We start from the raw sequence: 26,447 nt of genomic DNA, 5'->3' as shown, positions 1-26,447 counted from the left end.
CATCTCTTGTGTTTTTTTTTTTTCCTTCCTTTGCTTTATTCATCTATTGCCATATGACCTCTTCTTTTTTTCTTTTCTCTTGTATAGTCTGTCTTCCTATACTAGTCCATTAGTACCATGAGACCTGGGATTTCATTGATTTTTTTCACTCTGTAACCCCCAGAATAGTTTAGTAGGTACCTACTCATAGGTACTTAGGAGATACACAATAACTACTTGTTGATATAAATAAACAGAAATATAAAAATATATCTTATTCGGACATACTGTAAAATTGAACTCTTAAATAATTAGAGTCTGATATTATTATACATTTTTATTTGGAAAGCAGTTTCTTACTAATATATTTAATTCCATTGTGTTTTTCTGCCAAAATATTCTGATGAGGATAAACAGAAGTTATATATTAGATAGTATTTTAATGCCTATTGCTACCTTATGTTACATTAAGCTTCCCTCTGTTCACCCCTGCCCCCACCTCTCCCTATTGGAAGGTATCCTTCTCCTCTATAGAGAAAGGCTGAACACAGAGGCAAAGAAATCTAGGAAAGAAGAAAGTGGTAGAACTCAGAGGAAAACTTTAAGAGCTAACCATGGTGCTGAAAGAGTAATACTATAGCACTTGAGAAATCCCTTGAAATTTTTCGGTACCTAAGGCCACATATCGTGAGGAAAACCTTCCTTACTTTGGAAATCAGAGGAAAAATCAGTGTTTACTGAATTATTCTTGAATTGGAATTTGAGGTTCTGTGGTATTTTGTTGGTAAAGAAAGGAGAGATTTGGTGTAGAGAACTATCTTAAGATAGAACCTTTCTATTTTTGTAAATCATACTTAAAATGATAATATGTAAAGTAGAATAATTTAATTTTTGCCCTAAGTGTGCTGACTACATTAATGGCAGTACAACATTCAAAATACGGGTCAATTCTAATTAGTAAAAATGTAGTTTTCTTCTTAATTTTGAAGTAGAAATTAATTTTGCAAATGGAAAATGTCTTTCTCCTTAATAATTACCTATTGAATTCTAACAAGCTTATTTATTTAATTGTGACACCTTAACTTTTTTTAGTAAGAGAAAAAAAATAATATCTGTTGTTATAAGGATATGGATTTAGAGCATATTGCCAGTTTATTTATTTTCTGTACAACTTGTAGAAGAATGCTAAGTTTTTCTTCTAAGTTTGTCTAAAATTTTGACTTCTTAATTCAAACTGGACATCTCACTAAGTTCCAATTAGTGTTTCACTTGTTAAGGTTTTTATTTGAACTAAAAATAAATTTCTCCTTTAATTTTGGAGAAAAAAGTAATGCTGAGTGGTACAGAGATAAAGTATTGCATCTCTCTTGCCTTAGGGACAAATAAATTCGGGTAGTAAAGGAGAGATTATAGAGAAGTATCATCTGGAATTTTTTTTTGGTTTATTTTTGATCATTTTACTAAACATATAGTCAACTCTGATTTTCAAGTCTGATTCTGTTTTAATTCTTCCCATGTGTTCTTTGACTAAGTCCCTGGAGTGATATATGTTTGCATTTGCATGTTTACTATCTTGAAAGGGAGACAGATAATAAAAACATCAGTTGGGAAGGTGAAAAAAAAAGTAGAATAGTAAGAGAAAGAATAATGAATGTGGTCTCCCTCTGAGATATAATTGAATTCAAGAAGCAATTCACACAAAGGTTTGAAGGAATAACTTTTCCAGATAGAGAGGCCACCAAGTGAAAAGGCTCTTGGATGAGAATGTGCCTGATGTTTTCTGGAAACATCAAGAAGTCCTTGCTGGCTGGAACAGAGAGGTAGGGGGAAATTGTAGATGAGGCCCCTGAGAAATAACCAGGGGCTGTGTCACATAGTGCCTTGCAGAAAATGGTGAAGACTCTGGCTTTTATTTCAGTTATGAGTCTTATGATTTATTTGAAAGGAAAGGTAGAATTTAAACATTTGAGAATTATTAGGAAAGATGCAGGATTTTTAGAAATGTAGTGACACCTCCACCAAAGGAGAAAGGTTTCTTCATGGCACTGTACTCTTCTGTGGGACTAGAAGTTTGTGATAAAAGTCAATACCTTGATCATTCTTGATATAAGTATTTCAGTTACTGATGTTTTGCCATTAATAAAGGTAATCCATAGTTTGCTTTGAATAATTGCATATCTCATGCTATTTGTTTCTGTCTTCCTATTTTAAAATAATTCTATGGTAAGTCATGTTCTTGGTCCAATAAATAATTCCTTGAAAGTAATTTCTCTTTTGATTTGAATCAAATTAACTGTTTTAAGATAATTTAGTACATTTTAAAATCATGCTTCAGCACACTAAAAGCAATCTTAATCATATAGAAAATCTAATTATGCATACTAATTGTTATTAGATAATTTTATCAGTAACATGTTATGAGAAACTGTCAATCTGAGTCTTAGAAAAAGATTATTTCATACTCAAAAAATCCTCTACATTTTATTATTTTAGTTTATATAATTTTTATTATTTATAAAATAATGTCACAATAAGGATTTAGGCTTACTTACTTTCAAGAATGGAACGAGTGAAAAGACCCTGTATTCAATGTTTTATATGCATATCTCAAATATTTAATTCTTATAATAATCACATGAGGCCAGTGGTAATATTTTCCCATTTTACAGAAGCAAAAACTGAAGGCCAAAGAGTTAATCAACCTATCGAGGTTTGTAAAACCAATAAATATAAAACTATGGTTGAAGTCTACTGGGATTTTTTTTATTTTACCAGTTTACGAGAGTTACAGTTACAGATTTGTACCTTTTAGATATCAATTTTCATTTCAAATAAAGTCACTCCATCCTGTGGCTAAATTACAACCTAAGTAAAGCATTTCTAATAAATAATTGCTATTGAATCATTGGGGCTGGTAGGGGAAAGTAGGATGGTGTGCTCTATAATCCCACTATTGAGAGAATAACTCAAAGTATGTTTTGTTAATGCCAGTCCAAGTAGTATTCCTAGAATAGTAACACTTTAATGATATATTTTTACAAATGTCCATATAAATTAATGAATACTTTTCTCACGTCTTTATTCTAAACACTCAGACTTTTATATCCTATATATATTCGGTTTCAGTACTTAACCAGTTTTGCTCAGATATATTATTAAATATATTAATTTTCCATATGGCAAAATTGTAATTATTTATTCTTACAGTTTTTTGATGTAATGAAATGACTATTTTTCTGTTGGTTTTATTTCAGTGCTAGTGATGCCATAAAAGGAGAAGGATTGCAAGAAGGTGTAGACTGGCTTCAAGGTACATCATAAAAAACTGCATTCTTCAGCCTTTATTTTCTTTCCATTCACATTTTCTGTTCTTTTTTACATTCTATTTTTATTATATCACTGCCTTTTTCCCTCTTGTTTCCATCTATTTCTGCTATCAGAAAATACAATACAGTAAGTATCCAATACCTTGCTCCATTTACTTCAATTACATTTTTATAAAGGATTTATTTAAATAAAAAGTACTTACATCAGTATACATGACAACTCTAGAATATAATTTTAATTTGTAGCAATAGGTTTCTGTCAGATCTAGTAATAGAAGCACATTTGAATTTTGGGATAAATTTTAGACCTAGTGTCAATAAAAATCTTTGTGGCATGTGTCTTTCAAGAGTCATGCTGTACTCCACACACATATAGCTGAATTTATACATGACATGTTTCTACAAATTTTAGTATTCATATTTAGTACTGTATATACTGTATTCTATTAGTGTATATCACAGTTCTATATGTTATTCATCAAAATAGCTATCATAGTTGATACAGGCTTACTATACCAGGGATTAAATTAAGATCTATCATTTTCCCTAAGGTTACATTGTCTACAAGACACAGGAATGGCTTGAAGCACAGTGACCCACACAGACAAATAAAACATGAATGTGCATGAAACCAAGTTCTATAAGTCCTTCTTATTATAGGACCCTGAAGGTCAGGCAAAAAAGTTTCCGTTTTTGAGCAGGACAGTGGATGATTTCTTTTAGGAACCTTCCTGCCCTGAATAAGGGTGAATAATGAGATTAACTTGTTAATCCATGAGCTGTGGTCTTGTGGCTATAAATTTAATTTCTTCTACACATCCTCTTTATTCCAACTATATGTGATTTTTTTTTCCTCTACTGTATGTCATGGTGGATCTAAGAGTAGCCTGCTTACCATACATAAAGAGACATAATATTTCTTTGGTTCAAAGTACTAAATGTATACCTAATAAATGTTTCTGTGTTATTAGTAAAATGTGGTGTTCTAGTTAACTGCGCAGACTGTTGTATTTGTGTTTCCCTCTTTTGTGTTTATATAGTCATCATGCCATTTACCATTACACTGCAAAGAACCTCTAGTTAGATTTTACAATTAAGTGAAACTTAACTGAGAACCTCTAAAAGTTCTCAGAATCACTAGTGGGATTTTTCTTTGAACACAACAATTTAGTTTCTCAAACTGTGTAAAGAAGTGGTCAAAGTGACCACTTTATGGGACTGATTCCACATAAAACAAATAGATTACAAAGGAACAATCTAGAGAAGACACTAGAAACATATTTTCAACCTTTATTTCTTATTTTAAGTACTTATTATTGCCCACAACAGAGATATAGTGTGAATGGAAACCCACAATTGTTCATAATAAAAAATACAAAGTACAGTACTTAACTGAAAATCAATGATGGGCATCTGGATTTTAGATTGTACATCTTTTTATTTTGTCTGTAACAATAAGGCCTCTAGGTGTCAGTAGTGATCCAACATCATAATGTCACTTGCCAACTCGAATCTAATTTTTGTCATTGACTTTTCTGATTCATTATCTTTGTATCTTAACTCCCAAATCTTTATAAAAAGGATACATTATTGAAAAAAAAAATTTGTGCCCTTGTGTTGCCATATTATTTTATGTAAACTTTACAATTCTCTGCACAGTAAGTAGTAACATCCCCATTTTATGTGGGCAGCATGATGTAGAAGTAAAAAAACACTTGGACTTTTGAGTCTGTCAGATATATTCCACTACTTGTTAATTATTAACTAATGTCTTTATATTATACAGATAATTTTCCTCATCTGTAAAATTAAAAAATGTGTCTTTCAAGAGTCGTGCTGTACTCCACACACATATATTGCCATACAGATTAAATGAAATGCTCTATGTATTAAGGTGCCTACCTTAAGAAATCACTCAAAAAATGTTCAGTTTATCCTAACTTCTCTGTTTAACAGAAGAGGAAACTTAGTATGCAGATTTATAACTATATCAGTTTGGTTTTGAGTAGGAGATCCTTTGTTCATAATTTCTATAATATAGTAAATAGCTTATATTTTTGATGCTCCTGTCTTTGGATTTGAAAACAGGTAAAAACCTACTTTGCAAAATAAGTAGCAAATTTAGGAGACTAGTCTGTGCCTCTACTTGTTAACTTACTATCAAGAAGTTTTTCTGTAAATCTTTGAAAGATGTTCTGAACTTACATCTCTTCATTTTCCTTGCAAAATTCTGAAATTTCCTAACATCATAAACAAGAAGGCTCTGGTTCATTTTGGACCAACTTAATTTTATTAAGTTTAAGGTTGAAAAACTGAGGATTAAGTATTAAATAACACATTTCATGCCATGATTCTATTCTCTTTTGGAGGGATTGTCAATTACAGCCCCAAAACAAGAATCCATAAATAGACTATTAAGTATTTTTTAAAACCACCAGAGGATATATAGAAGCTATCGCAGAAGTATAAGTTGTTTTCTAGCTCTGAAACTTAAATATTTGTGAAAAGACAAAACATCGTTCCACATGACTCATGAAACTTATTCACTGAGTCACTTTATCTTATGGGAAAAGTTTATAATGCTTCTAGTTTTTATATAAGAATTTTATAAGCTATGTATAGGGATATTCCATTGAAAAACAAAGGGTTGGACACACACTTAGTTTCATCCCCTCTTCAAATCTCACTAAGAGTGAAGAGACTGAGGGCAAAAAGAATGGGAGTGACAAAAATGGTAACCAAATTTTGAAGCCAAATATGTGATGAATGTTGAATCACTTAACAGACTTGAGAGAGTGGAATTCTAAGCTAGCACTGGAGAAAGCTGGAAACCATCCTAGTTGACATTGCAGATCTCTCCAAAGGCTCAGGAATTGATGGAAATTAGAAATAAGGACGAGGTGAGACTGAAAGGCAATGCACAGGTATACATCCGTGCCCCAGCAGAAGATTGAAGGTTCGTTCTTCTCAGAGAGTCACATAGTATCTCTGGAGTGGAGAACGCTGAGCACAACTGTGTTGGAATGCTAAACTGAAAAGGAGGAGTAAATGGGAGTTTCATACTGAAGATTATAACCATCTTCTGCTTTCTCCTGTTTCTCCTAGCAGACAGTGGCAATAGGTAGAAGATAGAAAGCCAGCTTTGAGGAGTCAGGTCAGCTAAGAGAAAAGATCCAAAGGTGTTAACATTAGAAATTCTCAAGGAAATGGCCTAGCTATACACTAGGATGAAGATTACTTTTGATAACGAAATTCCAGTCAACTTTATAGTGTTCACTTACACATATGAGAAGATAGCAAAGGATTGCCAAGTATTTGAAGACAAAACATTCGGAATTACGGAGCAAAAGAAAAAGTATAGAAAAAGACTATTTAGGGAGAATTTTTCAAAACACTATTCAAGTAGCCTCAAAGAGATAAAAGAATGTATTACTTTCATGAATATGACAAGAATACTAATTGAAAAAGAACAAAAATATGAGTTCTTGAAAATAAGAATAGTAGAAATGGTTGGATGGCATCACTGACTCGATGGACATGAGTTTGAGCAAGCTCCAGGAGATGGTGAAGGACAGGGAAACCTGGCATGGTACAGCCCATGGGGTCGCAAAAAGTCAGACACAACTGAGTGACTGAACAACAACAAGTAGAAATGGAAAACTCAATCAAAAGAAGATAAAATAGAGATATTCTCTAAGAAAGTACAAAAAAGACAATGGGGGGAGAAAAGATAAAGTAAGGAGTCATTTATGAGGCCCAAAATGCTAGTAAGAATTTCTGAAAGAGAACAGAGAAAATAGAGGAAAGTCATCAAATCATAAAACAGTATTTTCCAGAACTGAAAGATGAGTTTTTAGTTATAAGACCCCTTTAGAGCCCAAGGCGGTGGATGAAAATATTCCCACACCAAGTTGCATCATTAAAATCAACACTGAAGATGGTGGAAAAATTCACCATATTTCATGAGAAGAAAATAAGAGATTTCATCCAAAGATTTCCTTAGATAAGGAAACAAAGTAGCATCAGACCTCTCACCAGCAACACTTGGAAGCAGTGCCTGGAAAAATCTTAAGGAGAAAATAATATCTCAGGCAGTATCAGTGTATTGTAACTGTAGAGAATTAAGACGTCTTCAGCCATGTCAAGTCTCAAGAGTTCACTTTCTATACAGTTTATTAATACTAAAGTAGCCACAGAGGTATACTTGTCAAAAACAAAGGAATAAAGCAAAAAGAAAAAATAAGGTACCATGAAATAGGGAAATCTGCACAAGAAAGTTAGGAAGGACCCCCTAGGATGATAATAGAGATCCTAGAATGATAATGAAAGATCTCATATGAAAATACCTGCACAAGCACGGAGAACAGCTGGGTCAGATTAAAGAGTCTGCACAAGACTATAAGGGAGAGTTCTTCAAGAAACTGAAAATGATCGACCAGTTTTATGGCTCATACTAGTAAAGCCTGAAACTGTGTGAGAGTAGTGGATTGAATTATAATGTTAGTTATATTAAAAAACAAAACTAAGGCAGGGTTGGGAATGAAGAGCAATTATTCACTGCAGGGAAAACAAAATATAGTAGAAGAAAGGAAAAGTAACTGAAGTTTATCCCTTGTCCCAGCTGTGAGTAGCATTCACATAAACATTACTGTTTTAGGAAAATGGGAGTATTGGAAGCATCATGAGGGTGGCAGAAGATGGTGTACAAATGTGTGAGAACTGAAGCCCTATGTTACATTGAATTCAAGAAGTAATGATAAAAGCATATTATTTAGAGATAGAAGTAATCACTTAAAAAGGAGTTGGAAGTAGTTGCCTGTGAAAGAAAGAAGGAATGAGGCAAGGGACTGATTTTTTAACAGAAGTTTCGTGGAACTAGTTGACTCTAATTGGGTGCATGTACAGTGACAAAAAGAAAAACTATAATATGAATTATGCTTTAAAAAAAAGCAGTTGTATGCATGGGTTTCTACCTGTTGTTATAGATTTGTCTTAGATTACTTTAGAAAGTAGATTTTGCCCTGTAGAGACTAATAACTTTTTGTTTGGTTTTTGTTATCAGATCAGATCCAGGCTGTGAAGACATGAAAAAATAGTATTTGGAAACCTCAACAGTTTTCAGTTCAAGAAATATATATTAAGGCAAACTGAATACTTTACATTTTTAAAGGTGTCTTTACATCTAAGAATACTTTATAATCTTCTACCTGCATTTATGGACTCTTAACGAGGTTTTTAAGAAGATAGGACTTCAGGTATGCTAATCTGGCCATTAATTATATCAAAACTAAATCTTTCCTCCAAAGAGCTCCCTCCCTAGATTTATCAACTTCTTGGTAGAGGTCTACATTTGACTGTAATTAGAATGTTTATAAAGTCAGAGTTATCTCAGTACCCCATCATGATTAATGATATCTTTAAGGCATTTTATTTTTTAATTGTCATCCAAAAATATAGTTTATGATTTGACTTTGTAGTATGATGTGCTTGTGAAAAAGAACTTTAAGTATTTATAAAGGTCCTTGGGTAAATTACTATATATTAAAGCTTTACTATATGTCACCATCAACATAACATAAAATGTAATGTACCAACTAGTGTGCTTTGTATGCTGAAAAGAATAACACTGTGTTAATATGGCATTTGGTGTTTTACTGTCAAACATTTGCAAATTATCTGAGACCAAGTTAAACAGAATTCATTTATTCAGTGAATACATATGAAACATCTCTGTATCTGTACTAGTTTGGCATTGTTGTAGGCAATGGTGATATAAGGTAAATAAAACATGTTCCTTATCCTCAGAGAACTTAAAAGATAATGAGGGAAAATTTGAGAATCTTTTCTTACGTAGGGTCTAATTTATTTCATTGGCTGAATGAAAATACTGCATTTTAAGATTAATTATTACAGTTGATTTTTTCTTTCTTCCTTTAAATTGTGTCCAGTTTATTGTGGTACTTTGTTAAAATAGACTGTGACTCATCAACTGTGATTTTCCTGTGCATGAACTGCTGCAAAAATGTTCTTTAGAATTTTAAACATACTTCTGCCATCTACTGTTTGCAAATTGTGTTGCCTCTCACAACTTAGAGACTACTTGAAATTGTAAACACTAAATAGAAGCATTCGTTTTTAATCAATCACTGGGGAACTGTGGATAGAGCAGTGGTGTAAATCCTAAAAAATAATCCATATAAAGGAAAACTGTAATATACAGTATGTAGCATCTTAAATATCCTTAGCTGTGAAAATGAAAGAAACAGAAGGCAAAAGGTAAGTGAGTAATAAAGGTGTATTACAGTGACTACAGTAGTGGCATGTTTCACAGAGATTTGAATATAATAATTTTAAAACCATAGTAAAAATTCTATAATCCAGTTTCTCTTAGTCCGGAAATCCCAGTGATTTGGAATTTGGCAAATTGAAAATTACCCAGACTATTCCAGTGATCCAGCATTTTAGCTAGGTTGCCAACTTCTCATAAATGGTTTTGATGAGGATACAAGGTGAGTCTCGTTAGTCTAGAGTTGCTTCAAATATAAAAAAGATGTGAAGATGAAAACACTGTAATTCAACAAAAAAACCGATATGCTATAACAATTTTAGGAGGATGGAGGAAGTGGTGATGTAAGAGAATTCAAATCCTTACCTACCATAAGATAACAATAATAATAGCTATAATTGTATTTTGAGCAAAATATTACATGTGTGGTATTTTGCATCTATAATCCTGACAATAACCGTATGTAGTAGGTTCTGGTATTTGTTTTATAGACAAGGATAGGGCTTAAAAATGGTATTTGTTTAAGGTCACAGAGCTAGTAAATGGTGGTTCTGGAATTCAGAACAAAACAATCTGTTTAAAATAGATCATTCAAGAGCTAAGAGTAATACTGATTTTAGAAATATAGAGATATCTGCCATAAGAATAGCTAAAAGGATAGAAAAGTCTTCACTGGGGTGGGAGACTAGGATGGGTGTGGAGGAGGTCATGAACAAGGGACTACTGTTTTATTTATTTATTTTTGTTTTTTGTTTGTTTTAAGTCTGTTAACACTTCAAATTTCAAACTGGGCAGAAATGACTATGTTAAGAATAATTCTTAAAACCATGTTGATACTGAGCTAATTAATATTCGAAGTTCATACCTATGTAAATACATAGAAGAGGGTACAGACTGTTTCCTTTGTTTCCATAATCTCCAAATCTAGTTTATAAACATCAATTTGTTCTCTGTTTTCATTTAAAGATTATGTAGAAGCAAGTTGGGCTTTAGTGGTCACAGCATGCCATATAAGTGTATATACACTGAGGGTATTGCATTTGTATTTAACATATTATGCAATTAAAATGTATTAAGGCTAAAGCAAGGAGTTTTTTTATGTTTAGACATCATTGTTACAAAACATTCATTATGCTCTATATTTCAATATGACACCTCGTAAAATGTTTAAAAGTTAGCCTATTGTATATTTTGCATTTAAATGTGGCCCTATTCAGCCTGTGCCTTACAAATCACAAAAGAGCTGAGTTGTGTATATTTTTCATTTATAGCTTGTCTGATAAAAATTATGAACTGTCTTCTGATTATTTATTTTTTTCCTTTGAAATTTTCAGCCCACCATGTTGTGATTTCTATAAATATATACAGTTACCCTTAAGAAAACTTAAGGCAAACACTCCTGCATGTAACTCGGTACATTAAAATATTGTGCATTTTAACTGACCTGGTGCATATTTTCTGCTTTGTGATTATTCCTTCTTTGTTGATGTTCGCTAAGTGGTACCTGACTCTTTGCAACCCCATGGACTGCAGCATGCCAGGCTTCCCTGTCATCCTTCACTGTCTCCTGGAATTTGCTCAAACTCATGTCCATTGAGTCGGAAATGCCATCTAATTGTCTCATCCTCTGCCGCCCCTTTCTTTTCTTGCCCTCAGTCTTTCCTAGCATCAGGTTCTTTTCTAATGAGTCAGCTCCTTGCATCAGGTGGTCAAAGTATTGGAGCTTCATATCTTCAGCATCAGTCCTTCCATTGAATATTCAGAGTTGATTTCCTTTAGGATTGACTGGTTTGATCTTGCTGTCCAAGGGACTCTCCAGGAGTCTTCTCCAGCACCACAGTTCAAAAGCAGCGATTCTTCAGCACTTAGCCTTCTTTATGGTCCAGCTCTCACATCCATACAGGACTATGGGGAAAACCATAACTTTGACTATACAGACCTTTGTCAGCAAAGTAGTCTCTGCTTTTTAATATGTTGTCTAGGTTTATCACCGTTTTTCTTCCAACGAACAAGTGTCTTTTAATTTCATTCTTTCTCTTAGTTAAAAATGAACCCAATATTAAATGTTCACTTAAGTGAATGTTCAGATAGATTTGTTCATTTCTATGACTGGCAGGTGGAGAAGGCAATGGCACCCCACTCCAGTACTCTTGCCTGGAAGATCCCATGGATGGAGGAGCCTGGTAGGCTGCAGTCCATGGGGTCGCTAAGAGTCGGACACGACTCAGCGACTTCACTTTCACTTTTCCCTTTCATGCATTGGAGAAGGAAATGGCAACCCACTTCAGTGTTCTTGCCTGGAGAATCCCAGGGACGGGTGAGCCTGGTGGGCTGCAGTCTATGGGGTCGCACAGAGTCGGACACAACTGAAGTGACTTAGCAGCAGCAGCAGCAGCATGACTGGCAGGAAATACTTTGAGAAATGATTATTGTGTTTGATTAAATGTTTCAAGTAACTTAGTTATTACATTGTATGGTAAATCTTTCTCATTAAGGATGTTTTTTCTGGGTTTTCAAGGAATTGCCTCAGGACCATTATTAACTCTTCCCTTTGATCATTTGATTTTAATGCCACACTTGGCTGCTTCATGGACACATAGTGTTAAGCTTTTTTTATGGTGATTTGGAATAAACCAAAAAGGACAAATTAAAATTCTTCTCCAAATTTCAATTCAACATGTGATGCTAGAAGTCATAGAGAAACAGTAGGTACTTTGAAAATAAAATTCGGTTAGAAATATAGTAATAATAATAAACATTTTTATAGTTTTTACTGTGTGCCAGGCACTAAGCACTTTACATATACATATTAATTCATTTAATCCTCAGTAACAACTCTGTAAGGTAAATGCGTTTCCTTCTATTATGTAGATCACAGATGAACAAACTACTGTTCTATTTTTGTATGGCCCTTGAGCTAATAATGGTTTTACATATTTTTTAAATGTAAATTTTACACTTAACATTTTTAAAGAGTTATTTTTTTATTTAAGGAGCAACGTATATCGTATGTGACCCACAAAGCATAAAATTATTTATTGGCTGGGGCTTTGCAAAAAATCTTTGCCGACCCCTATTGTAGATGATGAAGGTGAGGCAGAGGAAGTTAAGTAACTTGCCTATGGTCCCACTGCAAATAAACAGAAGACTCCAGATTTTGAGTTTAGACTAAACTGTCCCCATAATTTGTGTTCTTAATCTCTGCAAGGCTTCTCAAAAAGCTAAAAATCATTCTAAAATGAAATGAAGCAACTTAAAATTACTTCTTTTTTAAAAGAATTATTTTTGGCTGTGCTGGGTGCTGCTCTTGGGCTTTCTCTAGTTGTGGTATGTGGGTTTCTCACTACAGTGGCTTCACTTGTTGCAGAGCATGGGCTGTAGAGCTTGCCAGCTTCAGTGATTGTGAGGCTTGTGCTTAGATGCCCCATGCATTCTCTGCCTTGACAGGCATATTCTCAACCACTGGACCACCAGGGAAGTCCTACTTCTTTCTTAAATAATTATACTAAAGGTGAACAATTAGATGCAAATGGCTGAAAAGTAATGCCCTTTTTAAATTAAGTTAATTATTTGTTATTTATTAGCAGGCAGATTCTTTATCACTGGACCACCAGAGAAGTCCTGAAAGTGATGCTCTTTGAAAGCCCTCTGTGGCCCTTCCACCCGTTATATTGATGTCCTAACCCTCTGAAGTCTTTTTTCCTTCCTTTGCTTTAAATGGGTGGCAACAGATGGGGCAAATTCTGAAATATCAGGCATGTTAAAGTTGCAAAGTTTAATCACACAGATTATCCCCAAGCATCTGATTTGGACTTCCAGATTTCTCAAGTTTACCAATATTTTGAGGTAAATGATAACTAGTGGAACCTGGCAAGTTACAGTCCGTTGGGTCACAGAGTTGGACACTACTGAGCAACTTTCACTTTATGTAGTAAAATATTACTGAGATAGATTTATGTCTCCAATTAAGGATAATCATTAGTGTTGGAGTTAAAGCCAATTTCACATTTAAGCTCTATTTTCTTAGGCTCAGTGTAGTGTGTGTGCATGTGTATGTATCAGAATGCATATCCTAAGGTCATAGGAAGCTCTCAGTTCACTCACAGTAGTGATCATTAACTTTTTCCCCAAGGCTTTCTTGGGCAAGTTTAATATCTTACAGATAGTGTTTTTTTGTTGTTGTTTTTTGATACTGTTAAATGTGATACATCAGCTCTTGCCATTTCTGGAAACTTTTACTGCATTTTTTTAGTTACTAGATTGTAAATGTCTTAAATACAGTCCACTCATTGAGTGAGTTTAAATTCTAGATTTACAGAATATCACTGGTTATCCCTTTTTACATTGTTAAACCCTCATACTGTAAATAATTTTCTTTCATTTATGCATAGGAGGACAAGATTTTTAGAGAATAAATAAAATAGTTTCCAAGACCCTGTATCAACATGGTGTCTTGTTAATGTTAAAATCCATTTTTCTAATTTGAAATACATCTTAGCACAGAATTATTTTTTTTAAATATCAGTGCTATGTTTGTTGACTAAAACCCTGTGTTTGTCTCTATAAAGGTAAGAGGCAGTATTTTTCTAGACTTTCAAATATAACAAGCAGAGATATCAGTAGTTATCACAAAATTTGTCTGTGTGGGAAGTGGGTATAAACTTAAGAAATAGACTGCAGTTCTTTCTTAAAAGAAATCAGTACAGTTCTGAGGCATCCCCTCCATAGCAATTAGGCACTAAGTCTTTTTTGTGAATAGGGTTTGCTCTACAGTAGAAGAGGATTCAAGGAACAACTATGTCTAAGAAGTCTACAATTGTATTTTTTAAGTTATTTTTATTCATTAATTTATTTATTGGCTGTGCTAGGTCTTCATCGTTGCATGCAGGCTCTCTCTAGTTGCAGCAAGCTGGGGCTACTCTGGTTACAGTGCTCGGGCTTCACATTGGGGTGGCTTCTCTTGTGGAGCATGGACTCTAGAGGGCGTGGGCTTCAGTAGTTGTGATGCATGGTTTTAGTTGCCCTGCGACACATGGAATCTTCCTGGACCAGGGATTAAACCCATGTCCCCTGCATTTCAGGAAGATTCTTAGCACTGGACTACAAGGGAAATCCTGTATTTCCTTTTAATGTAAGAGAATTACTAGCACCACAAAGAACACTTTATTTACATTTAAACATTTTATAGTACTCTGCATTTAACTTAATAGATCCATTAGATTTATTTAAATATCTTTCTTACATATCCTACCTTCCAGAAGAAAACTGAGGAAGAGTATCTACATCCTAAGGTCACTTCATAAGAAAATGAAAAACCATAATGCTAAGAGTGTCTTTTTCTAAGGAAACCTTGAAATTATGCAGTTAACTCAAGGTTTTTTTCATCTTTTTTCCTTTAGCTTTGCTTCAAGTTGTTCTTCAGAAGGCATAAGTTAATATTGATATATGTGCATTTATTAAGATAATCCTCTAATCAACTGCAATCAGAAAAAAAATAGTGTAACTGCAAGTGTAAACTCTCTAATTATAAAGGAAGAATCTAAATTCATACCTTCTCTTCCTCCTTACAGAAAATATTGTATAATGTGGGAGGTGGCAGTGGTGCCCTGGTTAAAACTCAGAACTGGGCTAACTCTCAGGAAAATCATGATTTCAGATTGCTTCCAAGTCCTTGTAGCTATCATGGAATAGATAGGTCTCTAATAGTACATTTGCTTATTTCAGTAAACCAGGGTCACGGTCTGGAAGCCTGAATGTGAACACATTAGGGATTGACATGGCTCTGCCTAATAATGTAAATCAGACTACATTATGTTTAGAAAAATTGTTTCATTTTCCTCAAAATTATTCTAGAATTTGACTCAGTACTTATTTTAGAAATGTGTGTATGAGCTTGTTTTCAAAGGCAACAATTGTGTTTGAATATTTGAGTCTTTATACTGTAATCCTTTATTGAGGAAGCTGATGCATTTCATCTTCCCTTTTTTACACTTCCTAGTCACTCTTGTTTTGACTATCTACACATTATCTAAGACCCTTTTCTCTACTGTTTCCTATCTTAAGTGTTTTCTAAGCAAGTATAGAAGTTTCTAGGGTTCTCTATGGAAAGTCTTAACATATTCTATTTAATTGAACTATATGGCATTGCCATTTTGTCGGCCCAAACCAGCTGAATGAAAGCTTAGCCTTAACCGAAGGTCACCTGGAAACTTCTAAGTGGCTTAATTCTTTACTAAGTGTCAAAGCAGACGCAACCTAGCCTGGCCCAAAAGGGACCTATGGTTAAAAATATGGCCACAGTACTTCATAGTTAAGTGCCTCAAACCAAGCCAGTAATCAGAGATGTCTTTTAAGATATATTATTTCAGACACATTTTATGAGCCATTTCAGATTCTCTCAGACTCACCATCTCATTTTAGCTGCCACTGCTTGTAGGCTCTAACCAACTATATGTAGGTGCAGAGGGCCCTATTTTTGTTCCCATGCCCCCACCACTACCATTCTAAAACATATATAGCCCAGTAGGAGAACTATTGACAAGTGGGAGACAGAACTAGTGAATAAATTCTTCCCTTTTTCTGTTTTTCCCATTAATTGTGGACTGTCTTGAGACTCACTATATATAGCTTCTGGGATGAATCCTCTGACTCTAACAATTAGTCATATTTAACAGCATCCAGCTCAGTAATATCTCTTTGTATTGCCACTCTCCTAACCGGCTTAATCCTCCTTTCCCATAACTTTACTTCCTAATAAAGTAATGCAAAATCTTTTTACTTGAGGAGTGCCTTCTGAGGAACCCAGGCTATATCCAATGATATTCTCAAATTTTCATCAGTCACCTATGGTAAAATACATGCTAAAGCTTGAGAAGTATTCCTCTAGGACTATTCCTTTTTCTTTTTTAATTTTTTTTATTTTATACTGGAAGAGAATTGATTAATAATGTGTTAGTGTCAGGTGTAAAGCAAAGTGATGCAGTTATGCAAGTATCTATTCTTTTTCAAATTCTTTCCCCTTTAGGTTATTACAGAATATTGAGCAGAGTTGCCTGTGTAATGGTAGGTCCTTGTTGGTTGTCTATTTTAAATATAGCGGTGTATACATGTCAATCCAAAACTCACAATCTATCCCTCCCCCGCTCCCTTCCCCCATGGTAACCAGAAGTGTGTTCTTTAAATCTGTGAGTCTGTTTCTGTTTTGTAAATAAGTTCATTTGTATCATTTTTTTTAGATTCTGCATATAACCAATATCATATGATACTCATTTTTCTCTGACTTACTTCACTTAGTATGACAATCTCCATGGAGTTCCATCCATGTTGCTGCAAACGGCATTATTTCATTCTTTTTAATGGCTGAGTAATATCCCATTATATATATGGACCGCATCTTTTTTTCTCACTCTCTCTTTTCAGTCTTTTTTACTTTCACATTAAACATGGTTCTTGTACATGGTAGAGGAAACGATTTACAAGCCTTCCAATCCTTTTTTGTCGTGTGTTCTTTAGGATATATATGAAATATTATGAGTTTCCTTCTCCCCAACCCTCCCTGCTAACAATCAGTTGCTGTTCTGCATTCACCCTAATATACCATTTGAAAGGAGATGGGCCTAGTTTTGACATCTTTCCAGCCTTCCACAAGTTTTATCTCCAGATTTCACCCAAATATTATCTGTCTTCCTTTATTTTTAACTTGATTACTTCTGTTGCTTTCATTTTAAATTAGACTACATCTTTATCCAGTCATCTCTCAATGTACATGTAGGTTGTTTTCAAAGTCTTGGCTATTGTAAACAGCACTGCAGTTTAATATTGGGGTGCATATATCCTTTCAAACCATGTTTTTCTCCAGATATATGCCCAGGAGTGGAATTGCTGAGCCACATGATAGCTCTATTTTTAGTTTTTTAAGAGACCTCCATTCTATTCTCATAGTGCTTATACCAATTTACATTCCCACCAACAGGATAAGAGAATTCTCTTTTCTCCATACTTTCTCCAATATTTATTGTTTGTAGACTTTTTGATACAGAAATTATTTCTGCCCTCATGAAGTTTTTTTTATTTATTTTTATTGGAGTATAATTGCTTTACAATGATGTGTTAGTTGCTACTGTACAGCAAAGTGAATTAGGTATATGTATACCTATATCCCTCTTTTTTGGATTCTTCCCATTTAGGTTACTACAGAGCATTGAGTAGAATTCCCTGTGCTATACAGTTCTCATTCAGTTCAGTTCAGTTCAGCCGCTCAGTCGTGTCTGACTCTTTGCGACCCCATGAACCGCAGCACGCCAGGCCTCCCTGTCCATCATCAAGTCTACCCAAACCCATGTCCATTGAATCGGTGATGCCATCCAACCATCTCATCCTGTGTCATCCCTTTCTCCTCCTGCCCTCAATCTTTCCCAGCATCAGGGTCTCTTCAAATGAGTCAGCTGTTCACATCAGGTAGCCAAAGTATTGGAGTTTCAGCTTCAACATCAGTCCTTCCAACGAACACCCTGGACTGATCTCCTTTAGGATGGACTGGTTGGATCTTGCAGTCCAAGGGACTCTCAAGAGTCTTCTCCAACACCACATTAGTTATCTGTTTTATACATAGTAGCGTATATATGTCATCCCATTCTCCCAATTCATCTCACCCACCCCCACACCCCTGTATCGTGCATACATTCTCTACATCTATATCTCTATTGCTTCTTTGCAGGGAAGTTCATTGGTATCATTTTTTCAAGATTCCACATATAAGCAATATTATATGATATTTGTTGTTCTCTTTCTTGTTCACTGCACTCTGTATGACAGTCTCTAGGTCCATTCACATCTCTACAAATGAGTGCAGGGAATTTATTTGCACCCTGCATTCCAAACTGCATGATATATATTGTGTCCACATTTGTTGAATGGATAAATATGTAAGCCAATGTGCTGTGTTCAGTCACTTAGTTGTATCTGACTCTTTGCAACCCCATGAACTGTTGCCTGCCAGACTTCTCTGTCCATGGAATTTTCTAGGCAAGAATACTGGAATAGGTTGCCATGCCCTCCTCCAGGGGATCTTCCTGACCCAAGGATCGAACTTGCGTCTCCTGCATTGGCAGATGGATACTTTACCTCTGTGCCACCTGGGAAGCCCCATGTAAGCCAACATTATATGTAATTTTTGCCTTGGTCCACAGATTTGGGGGGCATATTAAATTCAGAATGTTAATGAATGTTAATTTTGATTATGTTAATCTAAATAAAATATTATTCAGTGATTAATTATTTTTATATGTTCATGTGGGCTTCCCAGGTGGTATGTGAGCACACATACCTAAGTTCGTTCAACTTCTATTCCTAAAGATATTATTAAGCTTCTAACAATGAGGTCCTGGGCCAGCAGTAAGTGATCTTTTAGGTTCCTAATAGACCACCTTCCTACAGTTAACTATAAATTCTGGCCAACACCAAAAACTCCAACTACCTGCAAGTTATATAGAGAATGAACAGAAGCAGGCATGTTTCAGAGGGGAGTTGAAACTTAGAAGAAGGCACTAGCATGGGGTCAGTTTCACTTTTTGAGCCTTTTAGCCTAAGGACAAGCCACAGTCATAGCGTGGGGTGGCTAAACAGACAAAACTGGCCATGTTTTTGGCCTGAGGGAGAGTGTACAGGCCATGAGACAACTGAAGCCACTGCAAAATGAAGGGAGGAGCATTCAGTAAAGGAGCGATCCAGACAATGGGGGTCTAAAATTCTGAGCATAAACTTTCCTAAGTCTCCAGCTAAGCCTCAGCACATGAACAAATGGCAAATTCAAAGCAGCTTTCAGTTCAATTCAATTCAATCACTCAGTCCTGTCCAACTCTGCAACCCCATGGACTGCAGCATGCCAGGCTTCCCTGTCCATCACCAAATCCCAGAGTTTTCAGCTAAGGCTAAAATAATCAACTGAGATTTGATCTGGTGTCTTCAATGAGCAAAATCAAGTTTGAAGTTTGAGTTTAACCAATTTAATGTTTCTACAAAATGAAAATTGCAACACTTTTTGGAATTATTTAGTAGAATCCACAATCTCCACAACATATAACATTCAAAATATCTAAGAGACCATCTAAAATTACTTGAGGTTTTTTTATTAATTTTTATTGAAGGAGTTGAAATGCAACGTTGTATTGATGACTGAAAGTGAAAGTTAGTCGCACAGTCGTGTCCGACTCTGCGATCCTGTGGACTGTAGCCTGCCAGGCTCCTCTGTCCATGGAATTCTCTAGGCAAGAGTACTGGAGTGGGTTGCCATTTCCTTCTCCAGGGGACTTTCCCAACCCAGGGATCAAACCCAGGTCTCCTGCATTGCAGGCAGATTCTTTACCAACTGAGCTACTAGGGAAGCCCATATTAACTATTGCTATACAGCAAAGTGACTCAGTAATACATATATATACATTTTTTCATGTTGTTTTCATTATGGTTTATCACAGGGTATTGAATATAGTTCCCTGTGTTATAGTGTAGAACCTTGTTTATCCTTTATATATGAAATTTGTAGATATAATATTAGATAATACAGCACTACCGCCATATTTAGGGATGAAAATCACTTAAATCACTAATCATAAACATGGACTAGGCGACTTCTTAGATTTCACAATAGAAATAATATCAACCTTGTAAGTTAGAGTGAATTCAAGGTAATCGCCATGAGAAAGGTAGTTTATACAAGATGCCAAACAAATGTCAAACTGTTTGATTCTTGTATACCCTGTATTTTGGTCCTAAATTAGATATCTGGGTAGTAGTCAGACTTCCCCTGCCTGATTTACTGGTCTAATCTGTCTCAGTCAATAATTGCCAGATGTAAACTCAGATTATGTAATTCGAGTTAGTATCAGTGCAGCAGTTTCTCTACTTGCATGTTTCTTATACTTTATCATTGTCATCTACTTTTTAATTTTGTGATTATTTTAAAGGATAAAGCCAATAATTCACTTAAATGTACTTTCATATTTGCATAGCAAAGCCCTTGAATACCTATGTTACACACAATATTTGTACATTCACAATGTAGTTGTACCCACTGACTGTAGTATCTCCTCACCAGATCAGATGCCAAATATCAGTTATATGTCTATTGATGGCCCAATGTTGCGCTCCTACTGAGCTCCGATATGGCTTTCTGACACGTGTGACATTTGTAATATAAATATGTTTCAACAGGTGTTTTAACTGGTTATGAGTTCAGAACTTTCTGATCCATGTTTCTGGAGCTTGATTCGTGAAATCTGTCCCTGACCTCATTATGGTCTGCCCAAGTGATACAGTTAGGCACTTTCTTCTTCCTTTTTCTCATGTATGTCCCACTTTTCATGTTAATCACAGTGTCCTGTAGTTTGTAACTGTCACTTCTCTTTCTTTGAGACTGAGTTTCTTGAGGGTGGATCACATTGTGTATTCTAATCACTAAACATAGGACCTGGAAGTATTCAATAAATGTTGATTGAGCAGGTAGAAGGCCATAAAATACTTCTGTAGATGGGATATTGTTTGGGGCTTAAAAAAATTTTTTTTTTAAATATATATTCCTCCCACCAACTTTCCTAATCCAGTTTGAGGCAGCTAGTACCAGAAGAATGACTACTAGGTCAGTGATCTTGATTTAGACTCTATCTATATCTTTATTTCAGAATTTTCTATTTTCTTGTCTTTTGTTTTTCTGAAATGAAGACTGATTAATAAACTTTTCAGTAAATACATAGTTTAAAAGTTTCTGACTACCTTCCCCACCTACTAAGGAAGAGTTTTTCCAGTAGCTACTTCTTAAATTTTATTAGAAGATTTTACCAAATTTTACTAAAAATTTTCTTTCTAAGTTAGATTGTGTTTTATTTAAGCCACAGAGACCAAGTATACCTATGCCTGCATGCTCAGTAGCTTCAGTCGTGTCCGACTTTGTGACTCTATGGACTACAGTCCACATAAGTGATAGGCAAAATCAGAGTGAAAGTAACAGAATTTAAAATGAATAAGTTAATTTCCTTTCCCCTCAGACTGCATATGGTTGATAATTTTATAAAGTTATATACTGTGGTATGGTTAGCTATTTCATTTGATGATATACATTGTTGATCTTTTGAGGTAGAGTTCCTATTAAACCAGGTGGAAGGAGAATCATCATTTTTGGAGTTACTTAAAACCAGCTGTGAAGTTGATAAAAACAAGGTTCATTTAATTGTCTTCCAGACTTGATAACTGAAAGTTGCATGTCAATACATTCACCTGTAGGAGAAGTAAACCAAATGACTTATGATGGAAACTGACTTCCCAAAGTACTTATTTGGGGAGCTGAAAGAAAAATAAAATAGAAGATAGAATGTAGAAGTGAATGACATTTAAGAATGGTTGTTAATATGAAATCAATTATGAGAATTATCTTTTTACTTCAGTATTAGAGTCAAATATTCCTATTGTAACTTCTTGTCTTCTGTATTACCTTTTTTCATAGGTAACTACTTTTACTATTTACCAATGAAAAGCTGATTGGCAGAGGTGAGGAAGGAATTTAGTTGCTAACATATACTGATGGAAATAATTGATGTAGGCTGCTTTCGTTCATTATTTGCAAAACCAATTAAGTTACTGTTTGATGAATTTTTACAAATTTTTCAAAATAAAAGTGGGGTCATTGAGAAATGTATTTATTATATTTATAAAAAATCAAAATTATATATTTTACTTTTATAAGCTCCACATGGATTTTTTAGAACACACTGGTCATAGCAAACACCTTCTTCCAACAACACAAGAGAAGACTCTACACATAGATATCACCAGATGGTAAACACCAAAATCAGATTGATTATATTCTTTGCAGCCAAAGATAGAGAAGCTCTATACAGTCAGCAAAAACAAGACTGGGAGTGGATTGTGGCTCAGATCATGAACTCCTTATTGCCAAATTCAGACTGAAATTGAAGAAAGTAGGGAAAACCACTAAACCATTCAGGTATGACCTAAATCAAATACCTTATGATTATACAGTGGAAGTGACAAATAGATTTAAGGGATTAGATCTGATAGACAGAGTGCCTGATGAACTATGGACAGAGGTTCATGACATCGTACAGGAGACAGGAATCAAGACCATCCCCAAGAAAAAGAAATGCAAAAAGCAAAATGGCTGTCTGAGGAGGCCTTACAAATATCTGTGAAAAGAAGAGACTTGAAAAGCAAAGGAGAAAAGGAAAGATATACCCATTTGAATGCAGAGTTCCAAAGAATAGCAAGGAGAGAGAAGAAAGGCTTTCTCAGTGATCATTGCAAAGAAATAGAGGAAAACAAAAGAATGGGAAAGACTAGAGATCTCTTCAAGAAAATTAGAGATACCAAGGGAACATTTCATGCAAAGATGGGCTCAATAAAGGACAGAAATGGTATGGACCTGACAGAAGCAAAAGATATTAAGAAGAGGTGGAAAGAGTACACAGAAGAAATGTACAAAAATGACCCAGTTAATCACAATGGTGTGATCACTCACCTAGAGCCAGACGTCCTGGAATGTGAAGTCAAGTGGGCCTTAGGAAGCATCACTACAAACAAAGCTAGTGGAGGTGATGGAATCACAGTTGAGCTATTTCAAATCCTAAAAGATGATGCTGTGAAAGTGCTGCATTCATTATGCCAGCAAATTTGGAAAACTCAGCAGTGGCCACAGGACTGGAAAAGGTCAGTTTTCATTCCAATCCCAAAGAAAGGAAATGTCAACGACTGCTCAAACTACCACACTATTGCTCTCATCTCACATGCTAGTAAAGTAATGCTCAAAATTCTCCAAGCTAGGCTTCAGCAATGCGTGAACCATGAACTTCCAGATGTTCAAGCTGGTTTTTGAAAAGGCAGAGAAACCAAAGATCAAATTGCCAACATCTGCTGGATCATTGAAAAAGCAAGAGAGTTCCAGAAAAACATCTATTTCTGCTTTATTGACTATGCCAAAGCCTTTGACTGTGTGGATCACAATAAACTGAGGATAATTCTGAAAGAGATGGGAATACCAGACCACCTGACTTGCCTCTTGAGAAACCTGTATGCAGGTCAGGAGGCAACAGTTAGAACTGGACATGGAACCACAGACTGGTTCCAAATAGGAAAAGGAGTTCGGCAAGGCTGTATATTGTCACCCTGCTTATTTAACTTATATGCAGAGTGCATCATGAGAAACGCTGGGCTGGAAGAAGCACAAGCTGGAATCGAGATTTCTGGGAGAAATATCAGTAACCTCAGATATGCAGATGACACCACCCTTAAGGCAGAAAGTGAAGAAGAACTAAAGAGCCTCTTAATGAAAGTGAACGAGGAGAGTGAAAAAGTTGGCTTAAAACTCAACATTCAGAAAACTAAGATCATGGCATCTGGTCCCATCACTTCATGGCAAATAGATGGGGAAACAGTGGAAACAGTGGTTGACTTTATTTTTTTGGGCTCCAAAATCACTGCAAATGGTGATTGCAGCCATGAAATTAAAAGACACTTACTCCTTGGAAGGAAAGTTATGATCAACCTAGACAACATATTTAAAAGCAGAGACATTACTTTGCCAACAAAGGTCCGTCTAGTCAAGGCTATGGTTTTCCCAGTAGTCATATATGGATGTGAGAGTTGGACTATAAAGAAATCTGAGCACCAAAGAATTGATGCTTTTGAACTGTGGTATTGGAGAAGACTCTTGAGAGTCCCTTGGACTGCAAGGAGATCCAACCAGTCCATCCTAAAGGAGATCAGTCCTGGGTGTTCATTGGAAGGACTGATGTTGAAGCTGAAACTCCAATACTTTGGCCACCTGGTGCGAAGAACTGACTCATTTGAAATGACCCTGATGCTGGGAAAGACTGAAGGCTGGAGGAGAAGGGGACCACAGAGGATGAGATGGTTGGATGGTATCACCGACTCAATTGACATGAGTTTGAGTAAATTCCCGGGTTTTGGTGATGGACAGGGAGGCCTGGCATGGTACAGTTCATTGGGTCTCAGAGAGTCAGACATGACTGAGTGATTGAACTGAACTGATGGATTTATTTTGGGGGGGGTAGCTTCCCTCATAGCTCAGTCGGTAAAGAATCTGCCTACAGTGCAGGAGACCTGGGTTGGATACCTGGGTTGGAAAGATCCCCTGGAGAAGGAAATGGCAACCCACTCCAGTATTCTTGCCTAGAGAATCCCATGGGTAGAGGAGCCTGGCTGGCTACAGTCCATGGGGTCACAAGAGTCGGACATGACTTACCGACTAAAACACCACCACCATGGATATTTTGGTGCTGCTGCTGCTGCTAAGTCGCTTCAGTCATGTCTGGCTCTGTGCGACCCCATAGACGGCAGCTCACCAGGCTCCGCCGTCCCTAGGATTCTCCAGGCAGGAATACTGGAGTGGGTTGCCATTTCCTTCTCCGGTACATGAAAGGGAAAAGTGAAAGTGAAGTTGCTCAGTCATGTCCGACTCTTAACGACCCCATTGGCTGTAGCCTACCAGGCTCCTCTGTCCATGGGATTTTCCAGGCAAGAGTACTGGAGTGGGGTGCCACTGCCTTCTCCATTTTGGTACTACATTTAGCAATATTTTGTAAGGAAATTTTATGAAAGCTTGTTAATGATATTATTCTTTTGTAAGAGACTGTGGAAGATTTCTACAGATAAGAATCAGCACTTTATCACTCCAGAATATAAACAAAGGGGATAGATGTCACCTCCATTCTATACAACGAAAATTCCCATGAAGGAAATAATGCTAATCTCAATTTTAGATTAGGTAGAGTTCCCATGTGAAAACTGTGGTTCATCTTATATGACAGCATGTATCATATCCAGCTGCTTTCTCTCTCTAATCAAAACATTTGCTTGCAATAACAGCTGCCTCTGTGCCTTGTTTTTAAACTATCTGCAGCAAATCAAACTGGGAGCAATGTGTCCACAGTAAGAGAACTCAGGATTCTGGGACATGTCTTTTCTAAAACTTCAAAATAAGAAAAAAGAAATGCCAATTCACAAACCAGTTGTCTTTTTCCTCTAAAGCTTTGTTTCATGAGCCCTAAGAAGCAAAATTTACAACCAATACTAGCATACTGAAGTCCAGAGATTTGTAAACAATTGTTCTTTTCAAAATTTGTTGTTGTTGTTCAGTCGCTAAGTCATGTCCAATTCTTTGGAGCCCCATGGACTGCAGCACCCCAGGCTCCTCTGTCCTTCACCCTGAGTTTGCTCAAATTCATGTCCATTGAGTCGGTGATGCTATCTAACCATCTCATCCTCTGATGTCCCCTTTTCCTTTTGCTTTCAATCTTTCCCAGCATCAGGGTGTTTTCAAATGAGTCAGTTCTTCACATCAGGTGGCCAAAGTATTGGAGCTTCTTTGACAACAGTCCTTCCAATGAATATTCAGGGTTGATTTCCTTTAGGATTGACTGGTTTGATATCCTTGCAGTCCAAGGGGCTCTCAAGAGTGTTCTCCAGGACAATTCAAAAGCATTTAAAATTGTGTATCAGATATTTGCAATACAGTGCATAACTTCTGTACTCATCAAGTATTTTGGAAAAACAGAATATAGGGACTGAGTTTTTCATATAATGGTAAATTATTCTTCTGAGCCATTATCTGTGTCATGTTTATGAAACTGCATTACTAAAAGTTAATACGACTACTACATATGACTATATTATAGGTAGCATTTGACTCAAACACAAAACACATCAAACTGAATTAATATGAATAACTATTTTGGAATACGTTTTATAATCAATGGTTTGGTATAAGCAAATTTTGCACTGTTTTCGAAGAAAATATTTGATAATGTCATAATTTAGTAAAGCATTCATTT

The 26,447-nt window shown here is 35.6% G+C and overlaps 1 protein-coding gene across 12 annotated transcripts in view; it reads left to right on the top strand.

The window, feature by feature from the left end:
- ARL6 (ARF like GTPase 6) overlaps positions 1-22,128 on the top strand; it is a 46,072-nt gene extending 23,944 nt beyond the window's left edge. For 8 of the 12 annotated variants that reach the window (XM_081572595.1, XM_081572602.1, XM_081572596.1 and 5 more), the window contains 2 exons: positions 3,234-3,289; positions 8,368-11,034. In XM_081572595.1, coding sequence (XP_081428721.1) covers positions 3,234-3,289; positions 8,368-8,393 — 82 coding nt within the window. In that variant the 3' untranslated portion in view covers positions 8,394-11,034. Of the gene's footprint in view, positions 1-3,233; positions 3,290-3,419; positions 3,433-8,367; positions 11,035-22,084 lie in introns of those variants that run through there. The other 4 variants (XR_014077575.1, XR_014077574.1, XR_014077576.1 and 1 more) reach the window with 2 other exon arrangements.
- The last annotated feature ends 4,319 nt before the right edge of the window (positions 22,129-26,447 follow it).

This window comes from Giraffa tippelskirchi, chromosome 2 (assembly GCF_054371585.1).
Source record: "Giraffa tippelskirchi isolate mGirTip1 chromosome 2, T2T-mGirTip1v1.2.pri, whole genome shotgun sequence".
Lineage (NCBI taxonomy): Eukaryota > Metazoa > Chordata > Mammalia > Artiodactyla > Giraffidae > Giraffa > Giraffa tippelskirchi.
This window is presented reverse-complemented; position numbering and strand designations above follow the sequence as displayed.